Source organism: Neofelis nebulosa, chromosome 10 (genome assembly GCF_028018385.1).
Source record: "Neofelis nebulosa isolate mNeoNeb1 chromosome 10, mNeoNeb1.pri, whole genome shotgun sequence".
NCBI lineage: Eukaryota > Metazoa > Chordata > Mammalia > Carnivora > Felidae > Neofelis > Neofelis nebulosa.
Genome location: NC_080791.1, coordinates 113911032 through 113928428, shown reverse-complemented (window position 1 = coordinate 113928428; position 17397 = coordinate 113911032). Strand labels below are relative to the sequence as shown.

Below are 17397 nucleotides of genomic sequence, written 5' to 3'. Positions count from 1 at the left end.
GACACTTCGGTCGGCCTCCACGTTCGAAGGAATCTGCCTCCCTGTCCCTGTGAAGAACCCAGAAACAATACTGCCGGGTGGAGGGAGGGAGGCAGGAGGCCCCCACCTCCCTGTTTATCTCTGCGGTTCCCAGACCCCTGTCTGCCTCCGTCCCCAAAATGTTCTTTCTGGCACTGACCCCTCTCCTGCCAGCAGCCGGCGGGGACAGGGGGTAGCACGGGAAGGAGGGAACCCTGGCCTGGCAGTGACGGCCACCCCCCAGCCCCCAGCCTCAAGTCCCTCAGAGCCCTGCAGACCCTCAGCAAAAGCTCCAGCTGGGTGGGCGCCTGGCCCTCCGCTGACCTCGGCTTGCTCAGCCACACTGTGTGTGTGTGTGTGTGTGTGTGTGTGGGTGGCTGAAGGAAGTCACCCCCAAGGACCTCCCTTCCACCCCAGGGCTCTGCATTTCTGGGGATCGGGGCTCAGGATCACCCTGGAGACTTTCTCAGAATGTTGGGGACCTGGTACCTTGTCCAGCTGCTCCCAGGGAGAAGCCTGGACCAGAAAGACTGGGGGCCTGAAACACTACACAGCCCCTCTCCTTCCTAAACCTCAAGGCCTCTAGAGCCTGGGTGGCCAGCCCATCGGGCATTCCCGGAGGCCCCGGAGAGTGCCCAATGGCAGGAATTGGGAGACACAGATCCTTTCAGAGAGGACGCAGGGCCTGGACCGCGGGAGTCGCATGCAGCAAAAGTGGGGCTTTGGTGCCCTCTGCTGGTCATATCTGTGAATGGCCGCCCTGGCCCTCTTGCCTGGCTCGGACAGGTGCCTAGGCGCCCAGGGACGCCACTTGCACTGGGGGCCTCACCGTGCCTGGGCCCGAGGGCAGGCTCCCTCAAGGGGAACACAGGCATCTCCCCTCACGGCCTCGCTGGATGCAGAGACTCCGGGGCTCAGCCGGGTCTCTGCCAGGGGGCCTTGCCAGGAGCTCAGGTCACTGGCTCCTGGTCTCGCTCCCTCTCCTGGACCACACCACCCCCGCCCCCCCCCCCCCCACCCACAAGGCACCGGGCCTTCAAGAGCAAGTGGACCCACCCTGGCATCCCTGCACCCACCCCCTTGCCCCTCAGGGTCTGCTCAGGCCTGGAGAACAGTGAGGACGGTAAATATTTACTGCCGACAGGAGAAGGCAAATACTGCCCCAAGGGCCAGGCGGAAGTGCCCGTTCATCGGTGCCGGAGGCAGCTGCACTGGCAGAATGTCCTCAGCGTGCGGGCACCAGAGGGACAGGCATCCTGGCTCCAGCCTCAGTCTCCCCGTCAAGAACACAGGTGCAACAGCTCCCACCCCACATGGCAGTGTGATGGCGAAACAGAACAGACGTGATGGCAAGTGTGCGGCTACAACGTCCCGGGGAGGCCCTGGCCCCCCAGTGAGGGGGCTGGGGGACCCGGCAGGGTCAGGGGACTGCTCCTCCACACCCCGCTGCCCCGGGCTCGGGGGCGTTTGGACTCCTGCCCCCCACGCCAGGTGACACGTAGGGCTGGGTGTGGCCAACACCACTGCCAGCCCCATGGGCGAGGGAAGCCCGGGTTCCAAGGGCAGGCAGGGTCTGAGGACACGGGACGATTGTCCTCCCGTTTCCCAGAAGGGGCGGAGCATGGCCCGGATGGGGTGGCAGAGGCATGGCCTGGGGCTTGGCTGCCATGGGGTGACCTGGGGTCCCCAAGGAGCAGGGGCATCTGAGGTCCAGTGCCCAGGGTGGTGCCAAGCAGGAGACAGGGTCTGACCTCTCCTCTGCCACCTGAGACCCTGGTGACCTTGGGCATCTCCCTGCCTCCCTTCTCCCTGCCTCCATGAGCTGTTTGTGGAGGGGCTCTGGAGAGGGTCCCACACACCTTCCCAAGATCACAGCCATGGCCGGCTGGGGGCTGGGGGCTGGGGGGAAAGGCTCACCAGGAGGGCCCTGCCCCGGTAGCAGGGCCGAGGGTGGCCTCCGACCACGACCGGGTCTCACGGGCGGGTGGTCTTTCCCACCCCGTGAACATGGACCTCCCCTGTGGCCCCCGCCACACCCAAGACCAGCTATGCTGGGAGTCCCCCCCCACCCCCCAGCTGGGATAGCCCCATGTACCCCTGGGCCCCAAAGGGCTCCTGCGCTCCCTTCCACAGAGTTTTCCGGCACCTGTGGGCCGCGGGTGGGGGTGGGGTGGGGGGGACACCTGGGCCATTTTCCAGGATCTTGCGGGGACACAGGCTTAGCTAACTGCTGCCTCCAGGACACCCTGACCCCGCCAGCCTACTTCCCGTCCCAGCCGCTCCCAGCCCAGGCCACGGGCACTTACGTACCTCAACTTCTGCTGGACGCCCCTGCCTCTGTCCCTGTGGATGGGGCCACCTGCTGTTCCCATGCACAGTCCCCCCCCTCCTCTTCCGGGTCCAGTGTCCAGCCGTCCGCTCCAGGGGCGGGGCTAGCTGGGGACTGCCACAGCTCTGGGGGTGTTGATGTTGTCATGGGGAGGGGGCGGCCCTGCAGGGAGCCCCGGGGCTGCGGGCAGGCTGGCCGGACAGCCAGGTCCCAGCAGGAGGATCTACTTTGGGCTCCGAGGCCACCTCTGAGCGGTCTGCAGCCTCGGGGGGCCCAGGCGCCCGGCCCCGGGCCCAGCCATCCCAAGCTCCGGCCCGGGCGGAGCCTTAGGAAAGGTGCAGATTGGTTTGGCTTGGGCGGCCGGCAGGCTGGCCAGGCTTTTGTGCAGCCAGGGTCACCCGCTGACCTCCCCGGCCACAGCCAGCCCAGACAGCCCCCAGGCTCCCTGGCATTCCAGGTGGCGGCTTGGGCGGTATGCCCAACGGACCCACACTGGAGGAGGAGGGGTGTGAACCCCTGAAGACCTGACCCCCAAGTGACCTCATTCTTAGGCCCGATGGTACTTCTGGGACTGAGCGCCGGGTCTGGGGCTGCTGAGCAGGAGGAGAGGGCCACAGGGTGGCAGGGAGACCGGCCCTGACCCTGACCCTGGCCCTGTGGGCTGCAGTCTTGGGGGGCCACAGCCGGGATGCCGCTGCGCGCTAAGTCTGAGGGCCCTGCCCAGTGCCCGTGGGGTCTGAGTCCGTCCGTCAGCTCAAGGGGTGCCGTGTGGCTTCTCCTGACTCCTCCAGGGCTTCCTCTGGCTCGGTCTGCGCTGGGGCCGAGGCTGCCCCGGTCCGGCCCAGAGCCGGGTGGTGGAGGGGCCCTGAGAAAGGCCAGCCCCGGACAGCCTCTTGTGCCCTTCTCTGTCCCCTGCCCCTGCAGGACCCCCTCCCCCACCCACCATTCCAAGGGCTTCCATCAGAAAACGCACTAAACGTAGAGCCCGCACCGCTAGGTGGGGAGAAGCGGCTGGAATGTTCTCATTCTCTTTCCTTGGAAAGCTCTCTGGGGGCCCTGAGAGCTCAAGGCTTTTGAATTAAGGGACTCAGCTCCCAGCCGGCCCCCAGGGCCCCCCAAACCCTTCTCTGTCTTGTCTTGAAGCAGCCAGGGATGGGGGCGGGGGGGGGGGGAGGGTGCCCGGGGCAGCGGGGGGTGGGCAGACAGGAGCCTGCCCGCGCCCGGTGGGCGTGGGGAAAGCGCGGAGGGACCCGCGTAGACAGAGGAGGAAGGGGGTCTCTGCGGGCCCCCCCCCGCCCCTGCCCCCGGCCAACACCTCAGCCCCGTGCCACACAGACCACGCGAGCGGGGCTCGTGCAAGGGTTTATTGCATGGGTTGGGGCGCAGGGGCGGCGGGCTCCGGGCGCCCTTTAGTTGCAGTAATGCTCCAGCTGGTACAGCGAGCAGACGCTGGCACAGCATTGCTCCACGATGCCCCGCTTCTGCAGGGGCGCCTCCAGGGCCGAGGGCTGCAGGCCGCCCGCGCCAGGCGCCTCCCCCAGCTCCGCGTCCTTCCCTGCGGGACAGCAAGGCGGACGGCCGCTCAGGGACAGACCGCGCCGCCCGCCCGCCCGCCCGCCCGCGTGCCGGCCGCGGGGCGCCCACCCCGCCGCAGGCTCCGGGGCCACAGGGCAGGGCCAGGGCAGGAGCCCACACGGGGGCCCTGGGTGCCCGACGACGGCCTTTCGGGATGTGACCAGGGGAATGTGTGGTTTTTCTTTTTTAAAACTCCGGCCCGATTCCCCCGGGGCGCCAGGTGGGCAGCCGGGGTGGGCTGCTGAGCGGGGGCAGCGGGGGCTCACCCTGAAGGTCCTCCGCCTCCCGGCGGGCCTTGGGCGTGTAGAAGAAGCCACGCTCCCCGCACACCAGGTACAGCGCCTCCACCAGGTGGGAGCCGCACAGGTGCTGGTTGACGAAGGCTCGGGTCGGGGCAGGGGTCCAGAGGGACAGCAACGCCAGCAGGGGCAGGAGGCGCGTCCACAGGGCCATGGCGGGGGACAGTGACCTGGGGGACGGGCAGGGTTGAGGCCGGCGAGGGGCACGCGCCACGCCCAGGACCCCCGCCCTGCGCTCGCCCCCCAGACGCTCTGTGCTGGGAGCCCTCGTCCTCCCGCCGGCTCGAGAGCCCGGGCCCGGGGCCCCGACACCCTGGACTCGGCTGACGGGGAGCTCGTGGGGACAGACCTGCTTGCCGTCCGTGTCAGGGTGCAGGTGGTCCCGGGGGGTGCTGCTGGCTGCTGGGCCCCGCTGGCTTTATAGCTCCCGACCCCACCGCCTGGCCCATCAGGGCCCCCTGGTGACAGTGGCAGATGGCCTGGGGCTGAGGCTGCGATTTCTGGACCATTTCCCCGGTGCTGGGTCCGCGGGAACAGCTCCTCGGTCGTCAGCACCTCTCAGGCCACGGGGTCATTAGAGTCTTAACGAGGGGCCCGATGGCTGCTCACAGCTGGGGGCCAACGTCTCCCCAGGAGCAGAGCCCCACCCAGACCTCGCCTGAGCCACATTTTCCACATTAGTCCAGGGGAGCGGGGGGCCCCGGGAAGGGGGATTCTGCCTGGACCCTGGGCCCATGCCACAGTTTCCAGTCTTCCTCCTGGGCCCCGTGGGTGGCGCATGGGGAAATATCCCCTCCCCGCTCACGGCCCTACCCCTACCTCAGCATAGAAGCCTCACTGAAACGACCCCCCCCCCCAGCACCCTGGGGTGCCGCAGGGAGAGCTGAGCTTGGGGACCAGCCACCGTGTGGACTCTGGGGCTAGGCCTCTGTGTGGGGCCCCACATGACCCACCCACGTATCCTCTGGATGCCCACCCCTGTTTCTGGAGCCCCTGCCCGTCTCCCCCATGCTGACCCTTTTCAGACCATCAGCCCCGTTGGCTGCCACACGGTTTGGGTCCCTTGGTGCTCCCCAGCCCCCTGGACAGGACTAGGAGGGAGGCCAGGACCCTCTCCCCTCCTCCTGCCACCTGCAACCCTCTTTGGGCACCCCAGAGTCTGTGGGCCCTTTCCAGCTGAGAAAGGAGCTCAGCCTGCCTCCTCCTCTTGCCTCAGACCAGAGCGACAGGAGGGGTGGGGATGTTCTGCACCCACTCGCACCCCCAGCATGGACCCCACTCTCCAGCCTGGGAAATACCGAGACCCCCTGCCCAGGAAGTCCTGCTGTGCGCCCCTGGAGCAGCCACGGGACCACGAAGGGGCTGGCCACCTGCTCCGAGCTCAGCCCTGCCCCCCACGCGGGACCCTGTGCAGGCTGGATGCCGGCTCTCACGGGCACCTTCCCCACTGCCGCTTCCGCCCAGGCCATGCTGAGGCGGTGCCCGCTGTGACCCCCAAGGCCGCCACACAGCAGGGGAGGTCTGGGGGGGTCTGGGTGGAGCTAGAGGCCAGGTGAGAGGGCACAGCCCAGGGGCCGGTAGGGCTGGAGGGGGCCGGGGCTAGCCCTCAGCCCTTCCCCAGGGCTCACCGCCGTCAGAAATGGCCCCCCTGGGGTAAGGGAGACCTGGGCACAGACAAGGTGCTTAAGCCACAGATGAGGGACGGACAGGCCCCCACGGAGGGCTTGGGGCAGAGGGTTTTGCCTCGAGGCCTTTGACAGATGAGTCGGGGTTTGCCAGGCCTGCCGTCCTAAGAGCTCAAAGCCAGGGAGGGCCCTGGAGGTGTGTGGTGGTGAGTGGCCGCCAGGAGTGAGTAGGGCCTGGGGAGACTGGCTGGTGTCTCCCGGGAAGCCCCCAGGCCGCTCTCTCCAAGGACCAGGGGTAGGGGTGGGAGGGGGGCACCCTGGGCTGGGCCAGCCGTGGGGAATGCCGGGGGCCCGAGCCGGAAGGTCGTGTCCAGACCCTTCGAACGAGCGGAGGGGCAACTTGCAGTGCTCGGAATCCAGCCCCAGGCGCGTGGCCGGGGACGCAGGCCCAGAGAGGTCATCTGGGAAGCAGCTCAGCTGAGCACTCCGTCAACATGCATTCTGGGGACAATTCCCAGGCCCTGCTCTGTGGGGGTGGGGCCCCTGTCCTCCTCCTAGGGGGGGACACGAAGCTTGTGGCGAAGGCCAGGCCTGCAGGCCTGCCTCGAACAGCGCACACCCCTCCCCCCCCCCCCCCCCCCCCCCCCGTCCCCCGAGCGACCGCACGGCTGTGAGCCCTGCCCCCACCCCAGGGACCGCCCCCCCCGGCCCCGCCCCCATGCTGCCACAGTGCTGAGATGAAGAGGCTCAGCCAGGACCCCCTCGGCCCTCCGGAGTTGCCGGGGTGGGGTGGGGGAGATGCTCAGCACAGGCTGGTCCTCTGGGGTGAGCCGGGCATCCAGGCACAGAGGGGTCTCCTGCCTGGCCTGGGCTGCCTGGCGAGGTCTCGGAGGAGGCGGAGTACAGAGGTGAAACCCTAGAGCAAGGCCAGGAGCCGGGTGTGAGGTCCCCAGCACACTGTCACGGCCCCGGAGCCCAGCACTCAGACGTGGAGGCCGGGGAGGTGCTCAGAGGGATTCTCTCCTTTATTGAGATCGTGAGCGGGCAGCGCGCAGCGTCACGGGCGGGACAAGGACGCTCGCAGGCCGAGCGGGGAAGCAGTGGGGCGGGGGTCAGCGGGGTGGCCTCCAGCAGGGACAGTCTCCAGCGGGCTCTGGGGCTGCCCGGGGACCCAGCCCCTCGCTTGGGCAGGGGCCGGGGGAGGCGGGGGAAGGGTCTCTCCCGCTGTACTAGCCGATGGCGCTCAGCGCATGGGTGAGGGTGTGTAGCTCGTCCTGGACGCCCTGCAGGGAGCGCCGGATGGCATGGGGACTGTCCAGCACATCGATGGCCAGCGTGTACGGGTCAAACTTCACGGAGAAGGGGCGCTGGATGCGGGAAGCATAGTTCCTAGGGAAGGCAGTGGGTATGGACCCTGGGTCACCTGGCGGGGACTCAGGGGACCCTGGGGAGATGGGGAGGAGCAGGGGCAGAGTCTGCGGCCTCCAGGAGACGGCCTCCTTCATCCCCGCAAGGCGAGAGCTGCCTGCACCCCCCAAAAATCTCCGTGTGACCAACTGTTCGGACAAGATGGGAGACCGAGCCTACTGCAGGGGAAGGGACAGGGGAGGGACAGGCCTGTTCCAGGCAGGTCTCTGCCGGACCCCCATCCCTCCCCACACCTCCTCCAGGCGGCCTTCCCCGGGCCGTGTGCTGTGCAGAGCCCCAGTTCTGTTGCTGGTCCTATGCTTGCTTGTGGGATCCAGCCCTCCCCCCATCTCCACTCTGAACACACCGCCCCTGGGCCTCAGTTTCCCCTGACTCGAAAATAAGACCCTCTCCAAGGATGAGCAGGTGGGACGCATCTCAGGCTTTGCCCTCTTGCCCAGACGCCGGTGGTCACGCGCCCTCAGCCCCCCTCCCCAGGAGTGCCTGCTCCCTCCAGGCCCCCCAGGCTTTCCACACCGGCCCTCGGCTGCCCCTGCCCCTCTCCTCTGTCCCACCCCATGGCACCAGCTGCTTAGAGGCTGGGAAGGACCCCACACATCCTTCTTACAAAGGTCACACTCTGCCTCCCAACACGTGGCCTTGACCCGCCCACCAGCAGTTCTCCCCCTCCCTGGACTTTTTGGTTGGGGGTCCTACTGTGGGAAGGGTGTGCGCAGTGGGTTCACAGGCCCGGGCCGGCTGCAGGCTCGCCCGGCCTGGGGGCACCTGGGGGGCCCGGGCACCTGAGTTTGTCCTTGGCGTCGCTGAAACTCTCGGACACGAAGTAGACGGGCTGGTAAGTCTGGTCCTGGTAAGGCTGTACGGCTGCAGCATCCGGGTCGAAGGCCCGGATCTCGGGCTCCTCAGACAGAGAGTGCTGGGGGGAGGCCGCAGGGTCACGGGCCCCCCACCCTGGCCCGCGGCGTCCCCCTCCCGGGGGGCCTCCCGAGGCCTGGAGGCCATGTGGGTGGGGCAGGGTCCCCTGGTGGGGGGTGGCCTCACCAGGAGCTCCCCGTAGGAGGACAGCAGTCCAGCACCGTAGGCCTTCACCTCCCCATTCTGCTTGCACAGCCCGAACTCCACCGTGAACCAGTACAGCTGGTGGGACGGGCACAGCGTTGGCAGAGGTAGCCGCTGCCCACACCGCGGCCCACCTACCCTCGGGCCTGGGGCACCACCCACCCAGGGCAGAGCCCGGCCAGACTCTGGCAAGGTCACAGCATAAAGGTGACACTCCCCGGACAGAAGTGGGGGCCCAGGCCCAGGTGGGGGAGCCCTGCCCTGAAGCCAGGCACCCTGGGGCCAGCCCCCCAAGGCCCTGCAGGGGAAGGCGCCCACCGTGGACAGCTTCTCAATCTCCTCGTCGGAAGCCCCCAAGGACGCGAGCCCGATGTCCTGTGGAGGAAAAGGGAGGCTGAGAGGGGAGAGGCTCGGCCCAACACTGCACAGGCGCCTGCGTGGGGCGAGGACACCCCAGGGGCCTCCTGGACACCAGCTAGGACGCAAGGACCCTCTGGGGATTCGGGGACCCTCCCAGGATCCGGGGAGCCTCCTGGAATGGGGCATCTTCCCAAGATGCAAAGGTCCTCCAGGTATACAGGGCCCCTCCCAAGATGGAGGGGACCCCATAGGTATGCAGGTGTAGGGGGCCCTCCTGGGATGCAGGGACCCTCCCAGGATCAATCGAGGGCCCAAGACGTCTCTTCTGGAAGCAGCCAGCAGGTGGCAGCACAGGCCGTGGGAATCCGCCCGCCCGCCCGCTGCGCCAGGCCACCCAACGAACGCCTCCTCATTTTTATAAGCGTTTTGCCCAGAACAGGTCTAAGTGCAGCCAGCGAGGCTCACCCACCCCTCTCTTCCAGGACGATGCCTCTCCCTGAAGCCTCATGGGCCCAAGTGGGCACCGTCCAGCCACAGAGGGACTCGGGCAGGGCACTGAGGCTCAGGCAGCACGCCCCCCAGCCCTCAGCCCGGCGGGTCCCGGGCCTGGGGCCTGGGGCACAAACCTGGGAGAACTGAGCGAAGGTGCGGTCAGCCAGCATGGGCACGTGCCCCAGCAGCTCGTGGCAGCAGTCCCTGTGGGGGTGGGGAGAGGGGCGGTGCTGGGGGGGTGGTCCAGGGGTCCGGCTGCCCGCCCCCGGCCCCCCCCCCTCTCTGCCGGCCCCACGTGGCGAGGCTGGGCGGCAGAGGCAGGGCCCGGTGCAGGTGCACACTCACGGCTCTGGGGAGTGCATGGGCGAGGAGGCGTGTCGGATGTACTGGGTGCACTGGAACACTCGGAAGGCCAGGCTGGCCAGGAAGTCCCGGGCGGACAGCAGGCCGGCCACGGGCCGCAGCTGGAACCCTGTCCGCTCTGCAAGGACCCCGGCCGGTCAGGGCGCCGGGCAGGGTGGGCGCCTCCCTCCTCCGCGCCTCTCCCCGCGGCCCGCGCACCCTTCAGGAAGCGGGACACGTCTTCCAGCTGAGGGATGCTGTCCTCCCGGTACCCGCTGAAACGCTCCAGCAGCTGGAAAGCCTCCAGGTGTTCCCGGCAGGCGTGAGTGACGTAGAGGCCCTTGAGGGTGGTGTAGACCTCCTTCCTGCAGGCGGGGGTCTCAGGCGGGGGTCTCAGGCCTGGCTGTGGTGCCCCGCGTCCCCAGGCAGCCAGGCCTGCCCCCGACCTGGATGCCGGCCCCTCCCCTCCTCACTGTGCTCTGCCTTCGGCAGGCTCCACGGTGGGGGAGGGGGGGTCCCCACTGCAGGCCTCTCACTGGACCCTGGAGACCCTGGCCACTGGGAGGGGCCTTTGCCCACGGCTGTGGGGGGTTCCAAGGGACGGAGGCCGTGGGGACGGCCTGACCCACCACTAGCCTGTCCCTCTAGACCGACAATCAGGGCCTTGGGAAGTCCTTTCCCCACCTGGCCATCACACGTGGGGACTTGGGGGGTCTTCCCCTGGCCCTCCTTGCCCCCTCCACCCTGGGATGGGCACCGGGGTCTTACCAGGTGGCGATCTCCTCGGCCGTGTACTCCACACGGGGAATGGGGTCACCACTGCAGAGGGGGGTGTGCAGTCAGTGGGGCCCCCTCGGGGGCGTGTGGGGAGGTCAACGGGGCTCCGTTGCAAAGGGCGTGTGGAGAGCAGACAGGAGGGGCTTGGGGCTGGACGCCCAGCTGGCCGTGTGGCCTCAGCAAGCTGCCTGGTTTCCTCGACGTGACTTGGGGGCCCAGGCCAGTGACCACAGTGACAGTGTTGGCCAAAGACACAAAGACACCCCTCCCCCAGTGTGCCAGTGTGAGGCTACAGGACAGGGTCTGGGTCCCTGGGGCTGAAGCCCCAGGGGTCCTTACTGCTTGTACTGGAAGGCTATCTCGGCGATCAGCTTCCTGCGCTGTCGGTACGCCTGGTCCGAGAAACCCTGCCCACACAGTGGACGCGCTCAGGAGGCCGTCCCCCGCCCCGCCCCACCCCACCTGACCCCTCCCTTCCTGCCACCGCCCCCTCCCACCTGCTGCCCCGCCTCTCCCCGCCCACTGCACTCTCCAGCCCAGCCCGGCCCCTCCCCATCAGTCACCCCTCTCCCCGCCCACCGACCCCCCCCCCCCAGCTCGCTGGCCCCCTTCCCTGCTCACCACTCCTCCCTGCCCACCAGCCCCGCTATGGCCAAGGCACCGGCAGGTTCCTGGCGGCTGCTCTTAGCCAGGCCTCGGTGGTTTGGCCAGGAGCTGGGCAGCAGACAGGCTCCCCATCCAGGGTCGGCCTGGGGCCCACACCCACCACCCTGGCCACGAGTATGGGGACACAGGAGGCCCCGGGAGGCGGCAGCTCACCGGGTGACCCAAGTCCAGGTCAGGGTCAAACTTGGTGACCAGGTGGTGGCACTTGTCCAGCTCGGAAACTTTCCTTGGGAACCAGAAGACTTCGAGGAGGACGGAAGGGACACAGGCCTGTGTGAGCGTCGGGTCTCCCCCGGGGCTTTCTCGGGGGTCCCAGAGGGGCAGGAGGCCCGAGCCAGCAGGGAGGGGGTCCCCCAGGCCGCACGTGCGGTCACCTCTGGGGTCCCCTGCGGGAGCTTCTCTGCCCCCATCTCAAGGTCACGGGTAGCCCTCAAGGGCAGTGGAAGCAGCATTACCCTTGTTCTCCCTGGCGCCCCGCACGTCCTCAGCCACCCGGCGCACGGAGCTGAGCAGGGCGGGCAGGTCCGCGCTGGGCACCTCACAGCACACGAAGTATTCCAGGTGGGGGCCCCCTGCGCGCGGCCTCTGGGCCGGCCGGGTCTCCAGGTGCCGGATTTGGGCCTCAAACGTCTTAGGGAACAAGGGAGAGAGAGATGGAGAGAGAGACAGAGACGGGGAGAGACAGAGATATGGAGAGAGACAGAGAGAGAGACGGGGAGAGACAGACGCAGGAAGGGAGAGGAAGGCGGAGAGCGGAAGGAGGAACCGCCCCGGGCTCTGCCCGGAGGCCCCGCCTAGACCTTTGCTGCCAGTGATGCCCATGCTGTGCTCCACACTGAGGTCGGACCCGCGGCCTGGGCCGAGCTTGTGGCTGGGGAATTGCATTTTGACCAGTGTGTGTAATGGGAGTCGTCACCGCGGCCTCTTAACCCATTGTTGTGGGTGACGTGATGTGTCCCTCGGCCACACCCAAGCAGCCTGAGTCCCCAGCCGTTGGTCAGAAGGTCCCGCCATCCCTGGTGGTCTCATCTGGGCCCACTGGCCACCGGCCGCACCCAGGGGCTGGGGGGGGGGGGGGGGCCTAGATCCCACTGTGACCGGACCAGGAGGCTCAGGCCCCCTCTCAGACTAAGCCCGCTGAGAGCCTGGGGGTCTGGCAGGAAGGCTTGCTCACCACCGCCACCTCCCGTTGCCCAGCAACGAGGGCACACGGGTCTCGACGGGCCCTCAGGCCACACGGCGTCCAGGAGCTGGAGCAGGCCAGCTGTAATGTCATTTGGGCATTTCTGCCAAGGGCCAGCGTCCTGCCCGGCCTGCTGTGGTCACAGCATCTGATGCAGTCGGCCGTCACGTTAGCCAGAGCCCATCAGGGGCAGGCTATGAGGGGACCCTACTGTCCAGGCCGCCCTGCCAGGAGCCACACCCGCTCATCCCATGTGTGAGGGGGTGGGGGCGGGGCTGGGAGGGGCAGCGGGGCTTGGTGGCCTCAGCCCAAGGGCTCAGGTTCAGGGAGTTTCTGAGATCACGGGGGGTACCGTGAGGGCCACAGGGTCCCCGGAGCTCTGGGGGAGCAAAGCCCCCTCTCCCCCCTGCCCTCAGTGGCCTGGGCAGCCGGGGCTGGCCCCTGAAACAGCCAGGTCCACATCCACACCAGCCACACTGGTCACACCAGTCACCTGCTGCCCTCACCTCGAACGCCTTCACGGCCCGGGACAGTGAGGCTTTGGCGCCCCGCAGGGTGAAGATCAAGTTGAGCGTGGCCTTTCCGTCCTTCTCCTTGAACACTGCGGTCTCCAGGGGGTCCCCGGGCTCCGAGGAGGCGGCCCCCGCGGCCTCTGCCTTCTCTCGCTCCTTGCGAGCGTCCTCGATGAGGCTCTGCCGTCGGCCGATGAAGCGCGGGGACTACGGGCAGAGAGCGAGCCAGCTCCCCCTGCCCTCGGGCCACACCCCTGCCCTCGGGCCACCCCCAGTCCCAGGCTCTGACCCACTGGTGCCACAGCACAGGCTGTGCACTTGGGAGGGACCGGCAGGCCAGGCCTCGCCTATGTCCCCACCGGATGGCGGAGGGGGGGAGTGGGGGGCAGCCAGGAAGATGAGCGGCCACAGAGTGGCGGGAGGATGGGCCCACGGCACCCCCAGGCGGCCTTGCCTCTGTCCCCAGGCCCTAACGGGATGAGGCGACAGGAGGTGTGACTCAGGACCCTGAGGTAGACAGCGGCCAGAGCGCTGGGGAAGGCAAGGAAGTGACGTCTGGCTCCTGGGAGGCCCCCCCAGGCCAGCCCCTCGGAATGATCTCTCCTTAGGGTCCCCTCCTGGCCCTTCCCCACAGCACAGGGACACGTGGCCAAAGTTAGCACTTCGTCTGGACCCAGGTGCCCAGGGCGGCAGCCTGTCCCCAAGACCAGAGCCCCCAGGCCTGCGTGGGGGAGGGGCTGCATGTCTGGGGCTCATCCCTTGGAGCTGAACTTCCAGGAAGGTTCTGGTACCATCGGGTCTTGGATGGTGGTGGTAAGGGTGCAGGAGAAGCCCCTTGAGAGTCCCCACTTGACCCCGGGGGGATGGACAGAACTGGGGGGGCTGGGGGTGTCCCTGGGCCTCCCTGGGTGGGGAGGCCATCTCACTGAGAACCCGGGCAGGGGGCGGGGGGAGGGGGTGCAGTGGCCGCCTGCAAATCACATTTCCAGAACCCAAAGCCCGTTTTCCTTAAAGGTCGAAACACGAAAGCCTATTTGAAACGTTGGGGGAGCTGACTGTTCCGAGACATCCCTGAAGGCCCCTCTTCTGGGCCGAGAGGGTCCTGGAGGTTCTGGCCCGGTGAGAATCCCCAGTACGGACCTCTCGAACTCAGGGGGCCCCCGGGTGGTAGCTGACGCCTTGGGGACCGTCCTGGTGGTCAGGGGGGCCCGGGGTTGCTGGCAGGGGAGGTGGGATTCAAGACAGGAGGTCACACGCGGGCACAGACGCGTGGCTGGGGGACGGGTGACATGGCAGATGGAAATCGCCCTGGAGCCCCGACCGCCCTGGGGCTCGGAACCGGGGTCCGTGCCTGTTGGCCCAGCACCTCCCACCACGAGCCACCGCCAGGGCCCGGGACGCGGTCACACGCGCACCACGCCCGGGGCCACGGCGTTGCGGGCACCCTGAGTCTGCGGCCCCTGCCGGCCTTCGGGGGACACCCCTGTGCTTCCGGCCCGTTCCGGCCTCTTACCATGATGGCTTCGGCCTGCTTGGCGTCCAGCTCGGAGACAGCCCTGCGGAAGCCCTTGGCCTGTGGCGAGGCGGCGTTGGGAGTGGGCATGGTGCGGGCGTCCGTCCGGGGCTCACCTCCACGGCCCTCCGCCAGGCGGCCTCTTATAGGCCGAGCTGACGTCAAGGCCCCTGTGGGCCCCCCACCTCCCACCTCCTCGCCTCCCCTCCTGCCGCCTGAGGGAGGCGGTGGGCGGGAGCCGAGTCGCGCAGGAGAAAGGGCTCTGTCCCATTAAATCTAATTGCGTCCCTGCCGCAGGCACCCGGCAGGGCAGCGGCCCGCGCTCTGAATCATCTCGGCTCCGGCGGGAGGGCTCTGCAGGGCTGGGGACAGCTGGGGCCCCCTTAGCTCCACACGCCCAGTGGGGGGACTGGCTGGTACACAGGGAGGTGCCATTCCGGGCCCCCCAAGAGCGCCCGTGACACGAAACCCCGCACCTCGGTGGCAGGTGGCCCAGAAACCCCCAAGACGAGAAATCCGGACCCAAACCTCGGAAGGATGTCGGGAGGCAATCTGCTTTTCCCGAAGATTCTTCACCAAATTTCCCAACAGGGTCCCAGCAGGAGTTCCATCTGTCCCTTGTCCCAGGTCCCTGTGGCCGGATCCCCAGGCACCGCCAGTGATACCTGGAGTGTTCCGGAAAGGCCCATCCCTCCAGTGTCAGGACACTGGGAAGCCGGGTGAGGGAAGTCTGTATCGATTGCCCCGTGGTTTCTGTGGCCTGTCCCCCCCAGCCTGCAGCCCACCCTCTCACGGCCCACTGCTCCCTCCCCATCACAGGTGCCACCGTCCTGGAGACCAGGGGACAGGAGGGGACCTCTCTGCAGCTGCGGTCCGGCGTGAGTCCCACGACATCAACGTGCCGGGAACGTAGGCTTCCCTTGTGCCCTGGGCATTGTGGGCTCAGCAGGGAGGGTCTAGACCACAGCCCATCTAGAAGGGCAGGGTGGAGGGAGAGGAGCCCCCCGCCCCACCCCGGGAGGCCACTGCCCGGCCACTCCCTTCCAGAGACAGCGCACTGGAGGTGGGTGGTCCAGGCAGACGTACTTCCCAGACTCCCCTCCTGACCTCTACAGTCCACCCCCCGGCTGGTCACCTCCGCCTCGGCCCAGGACCCACCCACTCTTCATCACAGTGGCCGGCCGCCCCCTCTCCTCCAGGCCCGATCCCCGCACTGGTCTGACCTTGTCATTCTCTGGCTTCACAACCGTCTGTGGCTCCCCACCACCCCCTGAAGGCAGCCTGAAGCCTCAGTCAGTGCGAAGAGAAATGCCTGCTCCCACCGCCCCCGCTGGTCTTCTCAGCCTGGGCCAGTCCCACTTCCTGCTCCAGGAGGGCATGGGGCTCCACGATGCCCAGCTTGAAACACTCACCCCCTTCTTCTTCTGGCGAGCTCCTACACATCCCACAAAGCCCGGCTCAGCCACCATTCATCCTGCGATGGCCGTGCTTTCTTGCCTCTGGTATTAACCTCCCTGCTCTGCTCTCCTCCTGGCTCATGCCTCCTGCTCTACAAACACCCTGAGAGCAGGAAGCCCACCAGCTTGGCCCCACTGCGTCTCCTGGAACCTGGCGTAGGCCCCCACCTGTCTCGTCTCCTAGCCTCTGGGCTCAAGGACACATCTCAGTGGCCTCTGCTTCTAACGCCCGGCCCAGAGGAGGCCTTTCCACAGGGGGTGAACATAGGCCCTGGATGGCAGTGGAAGAATTTGCCCCGAGACCCCAGCAGTGAGGGCGGGAGTCAGACTCCACCCCAGGGTGCAGGCTTCCGTGGCTGCGCCTGAGCCCCCAGGGTCCCAACCGGCATCCAGGCCTCCTGAAACCCTGGGCAGGCTCCCTGCCGCCAGGAGGCCCCCCAGGGCTCTCATCTGCCCCCTCTGGGGTGGGCTGCTAGGGACCCTTTAGTGATGTGGTCCAGGCCCGTCCGTTTGCCCAGGGGGCGCGGGCAGGGGCTAAATACCGCGCAAGAGGCGTGCGGACCTTTGCTGAGTGTGGATTTAACCTTTCGGCAAATGTCTTCTGCTGACACAAATATTGTTTTTTAATTCCTTCGCCTACCTGAGCCAGCGGGGGCCCGCATGCCGGTTCTCTGTGGGGGCTGAGCTTTCCGCATCCTTCCCTGGGGTCAGGTGGCCGTGGGCAGAGGGCAGAAGCCCGTGGACACCCTCCCGCTCTGGCCTCCAGCTACACCTGACTAGGTGTCTGTCTGTCTGTGTGCATGTCGGCCCGTCCTGGGAAGCCTGTCCCACATAGCCGCCCTCCGGGGCTGGCTGGCCATGCTGGGCCCGGTCTGGGCCCCTCCTCCATGCCCCCAGGTCCACACCGGCCAATGCTTCTTTCCTGACTCAGCACCTCGTGTTCTCCGGCCTGACCATGGGTCCCCCTGCCTCCAGGGCCTCCCAGGCTCAAGCCTTCAGAGGGTGATCTGGAGCGCCTGCTGGCAGACCGTTGAGGAGTCTGTAGACCCATTCTGCAGAGGGGACACTGAGGCCCCAGGCGCGTGATTCTCTGGTCCTGCAGAGTCTCGAGCCCGGGATTCCCAGCTCCCAAGACACAGTCCTTTCAGGGATTCCATGGTGTCGGTCCCCAGGCCACAGGGCAGGAATCAAAAGGGCAGACAGAGACCACCCGTCCCTGCCCCAGGGACAGAGGACAGGGCTTCGAACACTGCAGAGGCAGTGGGCACAGGAGAGGGCACGGGGCCCTGCTGACCAGACAGCCCTGAGCCAATGTTCCCTCTGGAAGCCACCTCTTTGTGCCTGGGCCTCCGGAGGACTTCATAGCCCATAATGACAGGGTGCCGCCCCCTGGCATCGACCGGAGGCCTGGCGTGGGGCAGGGGCATTCAATCTCGGCTCCGTGGCCACGCCCCTGGGCACACCGCGGGGCCCCCTGGGGGACCCCCGCCCTTCCTCTCCTCCCCGGACCACAGGCCGGACATGAGCTGTGGAGGGAAACCGAGGTGGCACCTCTTCTGGGGGTCCTTGCCCGGTCGCCCCACCGTGGAAAACCACGTGCACACAGCCTGAGGCTCGTGCTCTCCAGAAATCTGGAGGTCGAGGGCTGCTTCCACGGCGAGAGCAGCAAGAAGGGCTTTGTCAGGGGTGTCACCTGCGTCCGGGAAAGGTGCACAGCTCTCTCTCTCTCTCTCTCTCTCACACACACACACACACACACAGA

The 17397-nt window shown here is 67.6% G+C and overlaps 2 protein-coding genes across 2 annotated transcripts; both read right to left on the bottom strand.

The window, feature by feature from the left end:
- Positions 1-3696: 3696 nt before the first annotated feature.
- INS (insulin) lies at positions 3697-4648 on the bottom strand. The gene is made up of 3 exons (XM_058690037.1): positions 4571-4648; positions 4189-4391; positions 3697-3902 (listed from the first exon to the last, which is right to left on the bottom strand). Exons 2-3 carry the CDS (start codon positions 4373-4375, stop codon positions 3757-3759), a joined length of 333 nt encoding a protein of 110 aa, XP_058546020.1. The 5' UTR covers positions 4376-4391; positions 4571-4648; the 3' UTR covers positions 3697-3756.
- Positions 4649-6847: 2199 nt separating this feature from the next.
- Positions 6848-14280, bottom strand: TH (tyrosine hydroxylase). Its single transcript, XM_058690746.1, has 13 exons — positions 14179-14280; positions 12660-12872; positions 11426-11600; positions 11124-11212; positions 10644-10711; positions 10296-10346; positions 9747-9892; positions 9531-9666; positions 9320-9389; positions 8652-8708; positions 8316-8411; positions 8057-8190; positions 6848-7235 (listed from the first exon to the last, which is right to left on the bottom strand). The coding sequence occupies exons 1-13, from the start codon at positions 14266-14268 to the stop codon at positions 7076-7078; spliced, it is 1485 nt and encodes a 494-aa protein (XP_058546729.1). The 5' UTR covers positions 14269-14280; the 3' UTR covers positions 6848-7075.
- Positions 14281-17397: the final 3117 nt, after the last annotated feature.